This window comes from Boleophthalmus pectinirostris, unplaced genomic scaffold (assembly GCF_026225935.1).
Source record: "Boleophthalmus pectinirostris isolate CB_2022bp ecotype Guang Dong unplaced genomic scaffold, ASM2622593v1 HiC_scaffold_2, whole genome shotgun sequence".
NCBI classification, from domain to species: Eukaryota; Metazoa; Chordata; class Actinopteri; order Gobiiformes; family Gobiidae; genus Boleophthalmus; species Boleophthalmus pectinirostris.
In genome coordinates this window covers 41,694,887-41,710,684 of record NW_026571152.1, presented here as the reverse complement: position 1 = coordinate 41,710,684, position 15,798 = coordinate 41,694,887, and the positions used below count along the sequence as shown (strand labels likewise).

The following is a 15,798-nucleotide window of genomic DNA, read 5'->3' as shown; positions in this document are numbered from 1 at the left end:
GTTTTTAAATTAATAACTCCACTACAAAAGTAAATACCAGGGAAAGTACCGTATTTTTCGGGCTATTAGAACGCGCTCTTAAGCCTCTAACAGCGTCAAAAAACGACTGCATGCCCCACAATCCACTTGGGTGTCCCAGCACGACTTCAGAACACACACACAAACACACACGGAGCAGACAGCGACCGCACAGCGAAACACACCCACAGACACACTCATCACTCCACGCCGACGAGGAACAGAACGGACGAACTGTGGGAAATATTATGTGTTGGTCATGCTAATTCACCTAATATTATGGACTTTGGAATGACAACAGGGTGGAAAACACGTATGACTATCTATAGGTCTATATAACATGTTTTTTCTGTACTTTGAGTGCCATAAAGAACATGTTTTTCTGGACTTTGAGAGCCACGAAGCAGAAAAACTGACATATGTGGACCCCGTGGCATGTTCCCACCCATGATAAGGTGCACTGGGTCAGCAGTATTGTTCATTTTCTTGCTGTATATGCTAAATCAACAAGTTAATGTTTTGTCAAGATGTAGTATAAAGCTACCCCTGATTTTGAGTTGGTCAGAGGCGTCGTTCCGGGGTGGCAGTTGTACTTGGTAATCAACTTGAATCCCTCTCAATGGAAAATGCTGAAATAAAGTGGCCTGTTCTCTCGGATTCTCCATCTCCTGTGCTTCTTTTTAGGACACGCATTGAACCTTCCGAAAAAACCCACAAGTGGTGACCCCGACGGATGATTTGACAGAGTAATGTCTGCAAACGATGCCTCCCACGAAATCCTGGAAGTAAAGACACGAAGAACGCGTTCCCAAAAGAAGGTATGACAGCGACCTTTGTTGTTTCAGAATTCCTGTCAGATTGGCTAAATGTATAAAAACTAGAAATTGTGATTTACTTCTTGGGACTTTTGTGTGATCAATTTAAAAAGTAATGGAAAACTAATTATTAAATGTTATGCTTCATGGAAAAGAAAAAAGCAAAAGCTCGAATCCGTGTTAAAAGGCTTCACGTAGAAAATAAGCCAGAAGTATGTTAATTGAGATTGAAAACAAAACCAATAGTATGTTTAGGCTTTAATCACATAAAGCGTAATTAAGAAAGTTATTGATTCCTTGAGATACCGTGTTAACCGTCACGAGAGACAAGAAAGGAATTTTATAAGGAAATTAATTTTTATTTTGCTGCTTTTTAGGACACGCATTGAACCTTCCGAAAAAACCCACAGAACGAACCGAAAAAGCGAGTGCAACGTGCCGCTTCTAGACACGACTGAACAACTGAGTCACTGCGAACACGCCGACAATCCAGACACACCCTCCCTACACGCCACAACTGAACAAAGCCCAGAGTCACCGTGAACGAACAAACAAACAAAACCACTCACCCATCACACTGTTGGGTTTCATTTAAAGTACCACGCGGTTTATTTGTGAAAAAACTTTAAAAAATAGACCATTTAATGACAGTGCGTCTTATAATCCAGAGCGACTAATAGTGCGAAAAATGCGGTAACATTAGATTCTTTAAGAAGAAGCTTAAAGACCAACTGCTTCCATCTAGACTGCGTTGCCTTGCATGTTCCACAGCACGGCATTAAATCTACGAGCAGGTGACACTGGCCGAGTTATTGGTCAAATCTGTGGAGGGGCGACATCCGCTTGCAGAAAAACGAATTTGTTTCTTAGTTAATTAGTTAATTCAAGACGGAGAAGTTAATGCCAAACTGTGGAACATCTAACTGAGACAAATTTGCTCTTTTAAACTCACAGCTCCTGTTTTTTTTATTTTTCAGGGAGAATGTTCTGTCTCGTCTGTCTGACCACGCCTTCGACCGACCCAAGTTCGAAAATAGACCATTTAATGACGCATAATCCAGAGCGCCTAATAGTGCGGAAAATACGTTACTTAAAAAGTCCTGATAGGAGCTTGAGTCATTTTGGGAAAGCTGCTGCTCCTACTGTGTTTGTTACTTGAGTTCGCACATGCTCAGTACAGCTCCAGTTTGAGAAATCAGGATCCTGCGTCTACAGGCCACAGTGTCCTGGATACTCTGAGAAAAACCCAGTGAGAGTCTCTTGGTTTCTCATCACCGGGACACTGGCAGATCCAAGAGACTGAAATCAGGAGACTCCGTTTACACGAACACTCACAAAACCAGGAGACTAAAAAAAACCTGATCATAACCGGGACGTTTGAGCGCATGTAAACGCACTCGGTGATAAACAGTATGCCTGAATGATTCTGCTAATGTGACTCAGGCACAGTTCCCACTTTGTGCAGTTCAATCGACTGAGCTACAAACAGAAACTGTAAACAAATATGTGTGTTAGTTTCAGAGTAGTTTCAGTGTAGTTAGCTCCTCCCTTCAGACAGATATAAATGTCTTCACTCTTAAATAGGGTGACCTATTTCCATTTGTGAAAACCCGGACACCTTGGGGGGGAGGGGGGTCTCACAGTTTCTCAGATTTTTTTGTGTGCAATTTTGCAATTTTTTACAGCATAAGAACGTGTATTGTGTATTACAGGCGGGGAGTAATTACACACGGGTGGGTCAGGACTAAACCAGGTCTAAACCAGGACTAATCTTGGACTTAAAGCGCGATCGGGCAATTGCCGCGTTTAACTCCGTGAGGTGTAGAGCTGAGTCGGTCCTTTCACCTGCGTCACCTCCGAGCCCGTCCTGACAGTGAGTCCTGTTTCAGTTCTGGTTTAGTCCTGGTTTAGTCCTGGTTTAGTCATGGATTAGTCCTCCTCTTCAGTCCTGGAATCAGTCCTGGGTTAGTCCTGGTTTAGTCTTGGTTCAGTCCGTGGCGAAGGCAGCACAAAAGTTTGATATAATCTCGGGTTATCGGGCAGGTGCGGTCCTGTCCTGCGCAGGTGCGGTGTTGTACTGGGGGTCTCCAAAAATGGACCCGTGCAGGACTCTGCGCTGTTGGGCTCCATTATGGAATAAATGAATCTTCAGTTCATTACATAAAGAAGGAGGAAAATAACAAAAGGACGACAACAGCAATAAGTTTTAAGAAGGAAGTAAAAAGTGTTGCACCTGTCGTGTCTGAGAAAAGTGTATAAGGTTTGTGCTGACGGGTTTTACAGCCTTAACACAGATAGAATAATTGTAAAATATAAAGTTGATACTTCGTGGATTTCACCTGTCGTGGGTTATTTTTAAAACATAACCTCAACCTGTGCACATGGACTCACACTTGTCCCGACCGGGACGGAAAACTGAGAATTTCTTGTACAAGTCACTGAGAGACGCTCAGTTTAACGCCCCCAATGAACGGTACTGAAAACCCGGACATTTGCATCACTTTATTAAAAAAAACCTGGACGGACATGTCCGGGGAAAAACGGACGTTTGGTCACCCTACTCTTAAACGTTTGTCCAGTGAAAGCGACTGAATTTTCCTTTTACTATAGATCAGACCTGGACGACTGAGGGATAACACAGGCACGATTAAAGCTCAAAATAAACAGCTGGATTCTCATGGTGTGGGAGAGGAGCAGCACCTGAGTCGATGTGGCAGTGCCCCATGGCGTGCACGGTGTGTTGGCTCTGCCCGTTGCGCTGGGTGAAGAAGGCAGAGGCCAGGCTCCGAGCTCGGGGGAAGGTGCCGGGGTCCGAGGGCTCGCACAGGTTCACCATCTCGTTCACCGTGAACAGGGCCTGGAAACCGCGCTGGTCCTGCTCCCCCAGCTCCTGCAGACAACACCAGAGCGAGTTAAATCTGGACAGAACACAGAGAATGTAATCAAACTAAAGAAGATCTATGCTTGTGTCTGCTCTAGAGTTTTAATGTATGACTGGAGATCATTTTTTAAAATAATTTAGACATTTTAAATCACAATATTGATCTAAAACAACTTAAAGAGTGATTAAACACTCTCCTGAAGCTTTACTCCACTCCTAAGCAAAATCTGAAAAATCCTCCAGAGGTGTGGGACCGGTGTAGTCCGGCCGGCGCCACCTAGTGTCTCCACTCAGTTTTATTTCTCTCCAGCGAGTAGATCAGGAATTGGAATACACTTGATGCGAGTTTGGGCACCAGCCAATCAATGAAGAGACAGACATTCTTTGTTGGCAACGATTCCAGAGATCGAGGATTTAAAGCAGAAACAAATAGAATGTTTCAAGGGGAAAGACGTTATTGTTCTTCTTCCTACGGGATTTCGGAAAAACTTAATATAACAGGTTAGTAATGCGCCACTAACTGGGCTAACTGATTCATCAGCCGGTTTTACTTCATTTCACTTCATAGAAACAGTCTGACCTCGCAGCCTTAGATTTCATTCGCTCAACAGTAGGTGGGTACTTTTTTTATTTAACCAGTCGCTGCTGTTTGGTTGTGACGTATGTAATGCGCCGCCAACGGGGATAACAGGTATATTCATCTTTTCCCAAATCCTGTAGGAAGAAGAACAATAACGTCTTTCACCTTGATAAAATTCACCAAACATTCTCTTTGTTTCGGCTTTAAATCCTCGATCTCGGGAATCGTTGACAACACAGAATGTCTGTCTCTTCTCTGATTGGCTGGTGCTCGAACTCACACTTCCGGGTTTCTTGCAAACCGTCTAGTGTGTTTTGATTCCTGACCTAGTCACTGGAGAAAAATGAAATTAAGGGTCGACAATAGGTGGCACCAGCCTGGCAAGTGCATTACATACGTCACGACCAAACAGCAGCGATTGGTTAATGATAAAAAGTACCCGCCTACCGTCAAGCGAACGAATCCTAAAATTGCGAGGTCAGACTGTTCCTAAGAAGTGAAACCAGCTGATGAATCAGGCTGGGACCAGTGCGCTCTGGACTTTAAAACTGAGCGAACATTTGTGTTCAGATTACACCGTTTTCCTTTTCTCCAGACACGGCGGGACATGGCGATGCCCGGCGGTGCCAGGTTGAGTCGGGGCTCCTCACGTCCCGTAGACGCCAGTGTCTGCGCTTTTCACGTAATAACCTGCGTCTGACTCATCTGTGCTGTTAGTCCAACCCGAAAACTCAAATGTCGTGGCCATAGTTGATCCTAAAAAGGCTGATACAAACACGACTTTGACCCAAACGTCAAATTTTTAACAAATATGCACGAAAATGCCAAAATAAGGTCAGAGACAGAGACACACTTCCATTTGAGACACATTTACACAGAGAATCAATAATAATTAAAAAATACATCAAATCGAATGCAATGTGTATGTATGAAAAAGAAAACTAAGTTGTTGTGCATAAAAGTGAAGATTTTTGTTTGTAATTGATTAATAATTGTGTCAGGACTGAAATGTACTGATCTGAATGTTTAGAAACGATCGGTGTTGATGTTTTGTCTTGAAAAGGGGCAGAGAACATAAGACTTTTCTTCTTTCTGCTCCTTTTCATTCATTTCTTGTGTGTTTGATGTTGTGACACTCTCGATGTCTTTTTATACTTCATGAATGAAATAAATAAACAAATAAGAAAATAAAAAAATAAAAATAATCAGGAGAAAAACGCGATCAAAGGGTGGTGAGACCAATAACCTGCGTCTGATTCACTGGGGCCGTTAGTCCAAACTCAAATGTCGTGGCCGTAGTTGATCCTAAAGAGGCCGAAACAGACACGACTTTGAAACAAAACGTCAATTTTTTTTACAAATATGCACGAAAATGCCAAAATAAGGCCAGAGACAGAGACACACTTCTATTTTAGGCAGATTTAGTGAGAGAATCAGGAGAAAAACATGATCAAAGGGCCGTGAGACCAAGACCTTGAGACCAGGAGACAAGCAGAGCTGTTGTGAAAAGTGCAGCTGCTCCAAAACCAAAACATGAGGAATTTTATCTATTGGCCCACGCAGGCAGCGCCAGCCTCGCCAAGGTCGCCTCGTTTCTAATCGTCCGGGAGAGACTGGACATTTCTCTACGCCTTCACTGCTTTTCCCCACCCACGATTGGCGAGCAGGTCTGTTGTATCCAGCGCCCCCTGGCTGCAGGATCTAGAGCACAGGTGTCAAACATAAGGCCCGGGGCTGGATCCGGCCCTCCAAGACCTTTAATGTGGCCCTTGGGTGATTTTCTACTAAAATATTTGAATTATATTTTTCTATTAAAATCTTGTTAATTTTTCTGTGGTGTTTATCACAGCAGCGTCTCCAGCGTCTCTGTACGTGGCCCCTCCCACCAGAGCAGCACAAATGAAGACTTGTCTCTTTCCAAACGCTCTTAAAGGACGATCGTTTTGACTGTTGACCGTGACACCCTCATCAGAAAAATGTCCAACATGAGAAAAGTGGAGCCGAGTGCAGGATTTTACAACAAAAATTCACTTATTCCTATTTATACAAGTTAATGTTAAACAAGTTCATGTTAAAACAGGAGTGTCAAACTCATTTTGGTCCGGGGGTCGTATCCAACCGACTTTGATCCCAAAGGGGCCGGATCAGAAAACTCATGTCATATAAACCCCAAAAATAACAATAAGTTCAAATATTTGTGCAGAGAAACACAAATCTATTACAGAAATCTTTTTTAATTGATGAACTCTTTCTTTTACAAAATATTATAATATTATGAACAACCTGAAACTTTAAGAAAAACACAATTTCAACACAATGTTTTAACATGAACTTGTCTGTAAACAGGAATAAGTCCATTTTTGTTGTAAAATCCTGCACTCGGCTCCACTTTTCTCATGTTGGACATTTTTCTGATGAGGGTGTCACGGTCAACAGTCAAAACGATCGTCCTTTAAGAGCGTTTGGAAAGAGACAAGTCTTCATTTGTGCTGCTCTGGTGGGAGGGGCCACGTACAGAGACGCTGGAGACGCTGCTGCGATAAACACCACAGAAAATTAACAAGATTTTAATAGAAAATATAATTAAAATATTTTAGTAGAAAATCAGCCGAGGGCCAGATTAAAGGTCTTGGAGGGCCGGATCTGGCCCCCGGGCCGCATGTTTGACACCTGTGGTCTATGTAGTTCTCTCTGTGTTTTACTGCACCATAACTCTTCATTTAAGCAAAGAGACTTGTAGTTCAATATATTGTGATGGTGATGATGTTACACTGAGAACTTTGACGATACAATATCACGATACTTTGATTTGACTTTGCGATTGGCTGTAAATTCTTTTTCTTCTTCTCATATTGTCTGGTGTGTTTGTGTAATGTACAGATTTTTGCATGTCTAGATATTCTGTATAAAATAAAAACCTCACAGACATTACATCACAATGGAAATGCTCGAGACGTCTTCCCCTCTGACTGGAAATAACCGTTACCCATTTTATCTTTTCAAACGGCGATACCCGGGTTGATAATGTTGCTCGTACCTTCACAATATCCACCATCATCTCGAAGTCTGTGAGCAGCTCCTGAACGTCGCGGCGGAAAACGACCAGCTCGGCTTTCTGAACCGAAAACCTCCTGTTGGGGTCGGGAGCCGCGATCATGGAGCCCTGTCCCGCCCCGAACAGCCCGTTACAGGCGACTTCCACGAACAGCAGCAGGCTTCAGGACCACAAAAGGATAAGAACGTAAATACAAGACAGAAGAGAGGAACATCTGAATCCTGTATGCCAAGCCGTTTTAACATTTAAACACTTAACTGGATTTGTGCTGCCGATTTTTCTCTAACTTAGTTTTGCCAAGTCGAAAAGAAAATTTGGGATTTCTGCAAAGTCATTCTTCCTGCCCGTGATTGTCGTTTTAGATCCACGACGACATTCTTCAAGGGCAAATGACGTCACCTTTGCCGTTCATTTGTTTGGGATTCAGAATTACGGAAATCCAAAATTGACCTGGTTTAGACCTGGTTTAGACCTGGTTTTAGTTTCTGGTTTACCTGGTTTAGTCCTGGTTTAGACCTGGTTTAGACCTGGTTTAGTCCTGGTTTAGACCTGGTTTTAGTTCTAGTTTAGTCCTGGTTTAGTCCTGGTTTAGACCTGGTTTAGACCTGGTTTAGACCTGGTTTAGACCTGGTTTAGTTCTAGTTTAGTCCTGGTTTAGTCCTGGTTTAGACCTGGTTTAGTCCTGTTTAGTCCTGGTTTAGTCCTGGTTTTAGACCTGGTTTAGACCTGTTTAGTCCTGTTTAGTTTAGACCTGGTTTAGTCCTGGTTTACCTGGTTTAGACCTGGTTTAGACCTGGTTTAGACCTGGTTTAGACCTGGTTTAGACCTGGTTTAGTTTAGACCTGGTTTAGACCTGGTTTAGACCTGGTTTAGTCCTGGTTTACCTGGTTTAGTCCTGGTTTAGTCCTGGTTTAGACCTGGTTTAGTAGACCTGGTTTAGACCTGGTTTTAGTTCTAGTTTAGTTTCCTGGTTTAGACCTGGTTTAGACCTGGTTTAGACCTGGTTTAGACCTGGTTTTTAGTTCTGGTTTCCTTTAGTTTAACCTGGTTTAGACCTGGTTTAGACCTGGTTTAGTCCTGGTTTAGTCCTGGTTTAGTCCTGGTTTAGTCCTGGTTTAGACCTGGTTTAGTCCTGGTTTAGACCTGGTGTAGTCCTGGTTTTAGTTCTAGTTTAGACCTGGTTTAGTCCTGGTTTAGACCTGGTTTAGCCCCAAATCTGAAAACAGTAAAATCCCTCTGTGTAATCCGTTTATTTCAACAAAGTAACTGTAATCCAATTACCACTCACTGAAACAGTAACTGTAACTGAATACAGTTACTCATCATTTGTACTCTGATTACTTTACTCCGGTACATGTAATCTGTTACTCCCCAACACTGAAGATGAATCACAGATTTCTGCAGTTGTCATTTACGAGGTGTGACGAGTTGAGTGTCGTGTTTAATGATGTAACTGCAGATTTCTGTGATTCCGTTTTGCCTCGTCAAAACTGAATTGCAGATTTCTCTCACCGTCCTTTCGTCTAAAGTCAAAATTACGTTATAGATCAAAATAAAATGATGCCTAGTTGTAAAGATATTGTTGATATCTAGATCAGGGGTGTCAAACTCATTTTGGTCCGGGGGCCGTATTCAACCGACTTTGATCTTAAAGGTGGCCGGATCAGAAAACTCATGTCATATAAACCCCAAAAATAACAATAAGTTCAAATATTTGTGTAAGGAAACGCAAATCTATTACAGAAATCTTTTTTAATTGTGGAACTCTTTCTTTTTATAAAATATTATGAACAATTTGAAACTTTAAGAAAAATACAATTTCAACACAAAGTTTTAACATTAACTTGTGTGTAAATAGGAATAAGTAAATTTTAGTTGTAAAATCCTGCACTCGGCTCCACTTTTCTCATGTTGGACATTTTTCTGATGAGGGTGTCACGGTCAACAGTCAAAACGATCGTCCTTTAAGAGCGTTTGGAAAGAGACAAGTCTTCATTTGTGCTGCTCTGGTGGGAGGGGCCACGTACAGAGACGCTGGAGACGCTGCTGTGATAAACACCACAGAAAATTACCAATATTATAACAGAAATATAATTAAAATATTTTAGTAGAAAATCAGCTGAGGGCCAGATTAAAGGTCTTGGAGGGCCGCATCTCGCCCCCAGGCCGCATGTTTGACACCTGTGATCTAGAGCTTTAATTCCACTTAGTCAAACTTAGCATTTAAATGTTAAAACGGCTGAGAAACTCACCTGTGCGGCTCATCGTCCTGCAGCGCCCCCGAGAGGACATAACTGGTCTTCTCGCCTTCTTTGGTTAAGCCCTGAAATAATCACAGATCTAATGACTCTGTACTGAGTGAAAGAACAGGGTGACCGATAATTTAAGAAATTCTTGTTGAAATAACCTCAAACAACCTAATAAACGTCAATCATCATATAATTGTTGCACTGTTTTCCTGTGATCTCTTGTATAAAGCAGTGATTTTATATTTTATTACTTATCTTTCTGTTTTATTTTAACTGGGTATCATTGAGAAGTTGCCGATACGATACATACCTCGATACAGTGAGCTTTCGATTCAATACGATATATTTCAAATCGATTCGATACAGTTCAATAAAAATAAAGGCTAAATCATGTCTGTGATAGTAAAAGTGTTTGTTAAACCACTTTTTGTGCAAAGTTCATATGAAACACAAATATTTTAATCATCAAAACAGTGAAAATGTCAAATGTGTCGCATAAAAAAGTCTCCTTCCTCTAAACAAGCACCAAAACTGTAGCTCTGTAACAAAATAATTTAGTGAAATATACCAAAAAATACTCTTGGTGATATATCGATACAGCAGCCCACGATATCGATACTGTATCATCACATTCAAGGTTGTATGGAGGTTTTTGTTTGTTTCAAATTGTCAGTGATAGATTATAGATGCAGTCGCCTTGTAATTATGATGACCAAAAAAAAGAGAATAAAAATTCATCAACTCTGGATGTGGTGGGGCTAAACATTTGCCAATAGATAACGACACTGCCTCGTTATCTGTGAGCTGACAGGCTGTCAATCAAACTCCCTACGTTTCTAGTGTAACTGACTTGCCTGCGCCGCCGGTACGTGGTTTACGTACGACTGTCACGCAGTCCACAGACGCAAGACGCACAGACGCTGTTTACTCCACCAACGCAACAGTTCTTAGCGGCTTTTTTTGACCTATATCTTCCTCGCAGTTCGCACAAAGTTTGTTGCAATGGCGACAAGAATCCAGGAGCAGTTCGCCGCAAAAGAAAGTCAGTTTTTGAGGTCGCTGAAAGAAGAAGACAAGGGGAAAAGCAGCGAAGCCAAACTAAGGTGATTCTTGGAGATTCATTCCAGCGATGGCGCGACTGAAGCAGACGAAGGGTCTAAAGACTGATGCACTGGTCCACAAATTACTCCTGGACAGGAAACTTCTGCTTATTATGAAAACTTACTTTATTTCCAAGAGCTACACAAACGTTTTTCAGGACACGAAAGCGATATCCTATGTCTGAAAACGTAATTTTCAATGCAAAGAAAGAGTCCGCTTGCTGCTGCGTGTTGTAGCTAGTTCATTCGCACTGAATCTCCGCGCAACCTTCTCTGCTCCCCTTTCCTGCTCCTCTCCCCGCTGCCCCGATCCCCACTTCTCTCTTCTCCGTCTCTGTCTAACCAACACTGTAGTTAGTTGTTTACAAGTCATGTGCAGCGGCTGTAAACAAACCTGTTTGTGGCGTAAGGAGGAGGAGGGAGGAGGTGTTTCTACGTAGGAGCTGTAGGGGAGGGGAGGTGGTTTCACGCATGCGCAACATTTGAAAAAGGACAAACAGTCGCTGGATTTCTCGTTCCTTGGAAAATCCTCTATACAACCTTTAAGCGATACGATATATCGACATTTCAATCTTTTTGCACACCCCTAATATTTACATTTATATAATTGCGTCTTATTTGACACGTGTCTCTTGCTCTTTTTTTCTACTTATTTAGAATTTATTGTCACCATTTGTATTTTTTCTCTTCGTTATTATATCCAAATAATTTCCTTTGTGGATCAATAAAGTTTGTTTAAGTCTAAGATCAAGATTTTATATTTAATGTTTTATTTTTGTTCTGTTTTCAGGTTGAATCATTCACTCCCAAACAGAAGTCATTTTGCGTTTTGGAATCTGCTGCTCACACTCTGCCCACCCAAGACTGTTCAGCTTCAACGCAAATCTTGGAAAAACTTCAACTGGCAAACAAATTATGGGCGAAGTTTTTCCAAATTTTGCACTGAAGGCAGTAAAAATAAGGAATAAAATCAAGATAAAACCAGTTAAAGGCCAACAAAGAAGGTGGTGGTTTTCAAGTTAACAGCTCCTTTTAACTTTTAACTTTCCAATTTCTTCTAAACAAGTTGGAAGAGATTGGAAATTCCAGGCCTGAAATGATCCAACTGATTCTAGTGAAGGTGTAAGTCTGTGCAAATAATTTAATTTTGACCACGATTTCAATTTGTCTGTCAAACCATCTCCAAACTCATCTTATAATCGAGTTGAAACGAGTTTATTTGGGGATATTTTTTATACAAATAAGTATATTAATTTTATTTTTAAACGTAGAGATTGTAGAACAGCTGGATATATAGTTTATTTTGGATACATTTATGTTTTTATTGGCTTTATTTCACGTTCAAAGTTTATTTTATTCATTTTATAATTTTATACGTCGCAAAAAACTGCTCTAAGGTTCACATTTGCAGCCTGTATTTATTTTCCATTTGAAAGTTTTGCATAAATTCTTAACAAAGTGGGGGTTTTTTGAGAGAGAAACGCTAAAAAAAATATTGTGATTTCAATATTGACCAAAATAATCGTGATAATGATTTTTTTTCCATAGTGAAGCAGCTCTATGAAGGTTTGTGGAGTTTAAAAACACAGTGGAGCAGAGTGTTTTCAGTTTAAGAGAAGAACCCGGCGTAAATGTGCAGGTTTAAAGGTGTTAAACATGTGAATGAAACAAAAAAAAAAAACACAACTCCAGGTCTGTTTGTGACGAGGAAACGACATCAGAACACAGATCAGAGAACAGTGTGATCGGGAACTTTAAATTGTCTGTACATTTCTTTTTTTTTTTTTTCTGAGTCGTCCACACAGATGAAGATGTGGTGCTGTTACCTGCACCGGCTGCCCGTCCCTCCAGACCATCCCCTCCCCGTCGCTCTCCCACAGCAGGTGCACTTCTTTACTTCTCCAGGAGGGGGGGATGTTGAGGCTGACTTTAAACCAGCACGTGTACCACCTCAACACAAAACAACACAAACGGTCAAGAACACGCGACTTATTTACAGCATTTCACCGGACAGAAAGCGCGGGATTAGACTCAAAGAAAGAGTCTATGACAGAGCAGTGCCTCCAGTTAGCGGTGGTTTTACTCACGTCGGTCCAAAGGTTTCTCCGACTTTATAAGGAGTGAAGTTCTGCTTGAAGGCCTCGGAGAAGGGGATGCGTTTTGGAGATAAGAAGGACTCCAACTCCACTGGACACGATTCTCCATAAAGACTGAAAAAACAACAGAGACAAACACAAATATCAGAACAACTCGACGATTCAGCCAAAAATGTAAAACTACTGAGTTTATTACATGAATTAAATCATTTTTTTTATTTTTAAGATCTAAAATGATCTCAAACTTAACATAAATTTGAGGATACTATCAGATTTTGTGTTATTTTGGGGGTTACAGCTTTTCTTGGGCCTTCTCTTTGTGAGCTGCTGACCCTGGCTTTAAAGAAGCATTGCGTAACTTTTCTGGGGGGTGGAGGGTCCATCACCTGCTTTTCATGAAAATTTCAATTAAGTAAGTTCAATTTACTGTTCTCATGATTTAAAAGTTAAATAAATTGTATTTCAGTCAGTTTTGTTCTTGTGAATGCTACTTGACCAAAATATTATACATAATTATTGATAAATCACAATATATCATCCTTTGTTTTAGTATCAGGATATATTGAATCGTGACAGGGACATCGTGATGTGTATCGTATCACCAGATTCATGGCAATGCACAGACCTGATATATTTGGGTCTGGTCAAGTGGTAACGGAGGGAAACAGGGTCAGATTTTTGACATTCAAATGTCTCTTATTCAGAAACTAGAGGAACTATTGAAATAAGTAAAGTATCAGAATGTAGGAAAGAGTTACACTCCAACAGGGTCAAGTTAAACCTGTGATATTCTTTCAAGTTGTTGACAAAAAATTTAAAAACTCACGTTGGTAACGGAGGGAATGAAATATGCAGCACTTTTTGGTCAATAAATCCAAACAGTGATAACTCTTGGTTCTCACTTACATATCCTTAACAAACTGGTTTGAATATTTGCTTCATATAGTTTTCTACCATATGGTACAAGATTAGGTTGAAAAACCTCTTACTTTTTGACTCATGAGATTTTTTATTAAGAAAGTTCATGGTAACGGAGGGAAAAGTAACGGAGGGAAAATTGTACAAACAAGTAGAAGGTGCAGGATTTTACATCATTTGTCACTTTTTTCTTCTGAATACTTTAATATTACTTCAAAATGAAAGGAAACTATTTCTATAAAATATGTCAGTCCTTCCAAGCAAATTTTTATCATTTTAAATACATTTTTTTTAAAAAAAATCATGTACCTTCATCAACAGTTCAAAGATGGAATAACACAAGATATGATGAAATACATCCATTTATTTACATGATTTGCAGGTCTTTGAAATTTGGGAAATAATTTTTGTTCCATGTTTCATACATGGTCTGTTTAAAACATATGGAACTTTAGAACCAAAAATGGTACAGAAAAAAGGTCAACAGTTTCATAAACTAGAGTACATATGTATCTGTTCAATACATTTTTATATCAGATGAATTAACTTGAATTTTTGGCCTTGTTGTTTACTTCTGCTTGGCCGGGCCCATATACAAGTGTTTTTATATTTAGAAATTAGGTAATTAACATAGGGTGTCCAGACGTCCCTATTTCCCCGGGACAGTCCCAGTTTTGAGCCCTGTCCCACAGATTTATACAAAACCACTGATTTGTCCCAGTTTTATACAAGAAATGTCCCAGGTGTCTCTATTTTTGACCAATCTGATCCCTGGGAACAGTAAAAAGAGGTATAAATGGTTATTTGTTTAGATAAAATACAGAAAAGCTGCTTAAAAATGACCAAAACACAGAGAAAATGTGACTATACTGACTCACATGTTAATTGTGAATAAATATTTTCCTTAATTACGTGCTCGTTTCACCGTTTTATTATTACCAAACACCACAAACCGAGAGTGTTCTAGTTTTTAACAAGGTTTTTAATGTGATTTGTCTAATGTTTTAATTGCACACAGATTACACGTGGAGTTAGTGCACAGACACACACACACACACACATTGTTCTTGCAGTTTAATCTTTTTGTCCTCGGGTCTTACCGTCCTCGCAGGTTGCAGTCGGTAAAATAAATGTTGGAGATGAACTTTTCTGCTCTCTCCAGCAGCGTGCGTCTGTTCTTCAGCACAGGACCGTGATATTTCCCCGAACTCATGTCTCTTCATTCAAAACCAACAACACAAACTCAACACATCAGCTGATCCGTGCAGAACCAGGAAGAGACCGGAGCTGCAGTGCGGGAAAACACACGCTAGAGGGCGATGTTACTGCAGGGATTCATTTATTGGTATTTTATATTTATTTATTCTTTATTTCAGACACAAATATTATTCGGTTCAGAGTAAAAAAAAAAAAAAAAAAAAAAAAAAATTACTGAAGTTACGTCCAAGAAGGTACTTTGGCTTTATAATCAAAAAAATATTTGTATTATCTATCGCACAATTAGAAAATACACATTACAAATACATTGCACAATTGTTGAATAATAATAATAAATAAATCATAATTTAAAAAAACACGAAACGAAAAAACGAAAAAACAGAAGAACCGATCGCAGAAATGAAAACATCCGGTTCCCAGTTTTAATACTACAAAATAAAAGTTCGCATTTCCGTCAAAAAAAAAAACAAAAAAAAAAAACTCCCTCTGGCTTTATAATAATATTGTTCCACTACTTTTGACCCTTGTAGCACCTTACAAGAATTTATATCGCTTTCAATGTTATTTATGTTATTTATACTTTTTATATTGTCAATTTTTGGTTTAATTTTTTGTTAAGGGCTCGAATGTGACACGTTGACTATTTTATAAGCTTGTATGGTTTGATTATTAACTCGATATATTCAAAAAATTGAAATAATTATAATAAAATAAAATAAAAACATTGATGGGCTCTTCCTGCGTTTTTTTTTTTATTATTATTATTATTATTATTATGTGTTAATATAATACATGTACAATATAATACAATATAAACACATTCATATTTGTAACAAAGAAGAAAGAAAAACGAAAATAAAAACATAAA

The 15,798-nt window shown here is 39.7% G+C and overlaps 1 protein-coding gene across 1 annotated transcript in view; it reads right to left on the bottom strand.

The window, feature by feature from the left end:
* man2c1 (mannosidase, alpha, class 2C, member 1) overlaps window positions 1-14,981 on the bottom strand; it is a 56,503-nt gene extending 41,522 nt beyond the window's left edge. Inside the window, exons 1-6 of the mRNA XM_055155203.1 lie at window positions 14,813-14,981; window positions 12,786-12,908; window positions 12,525-12,648; window positions 9,602-9,672; window positions 7,332-7,509; window positions 3,534-3,723 (exon numbers count right to left, since the gene is read on the bottom strand). Coding sequence (XP_055011178.1) covers window positions 3,534-3,723; window positions 7,332-7,509; window positions 9,602-9,672; window positions 12,525-12,648; window positions 12,786-12,908; window positions 14,813-14,925 — 799 coding nt within the window. The 5' untranslated portion in view covers window positions 14,926-14,981. The remainder of the gene's footprint in view (window positions 1-3,533; window positions 3,724-7,331; window positions 7,510-9,601; window positions 9,673-12,524; window positions 12,649-12,785; window positions 12,909-14,812) is intronic.
* Between the last annotated feature and the right edge of the window lie 817 nt (window positions 14,982-15,798).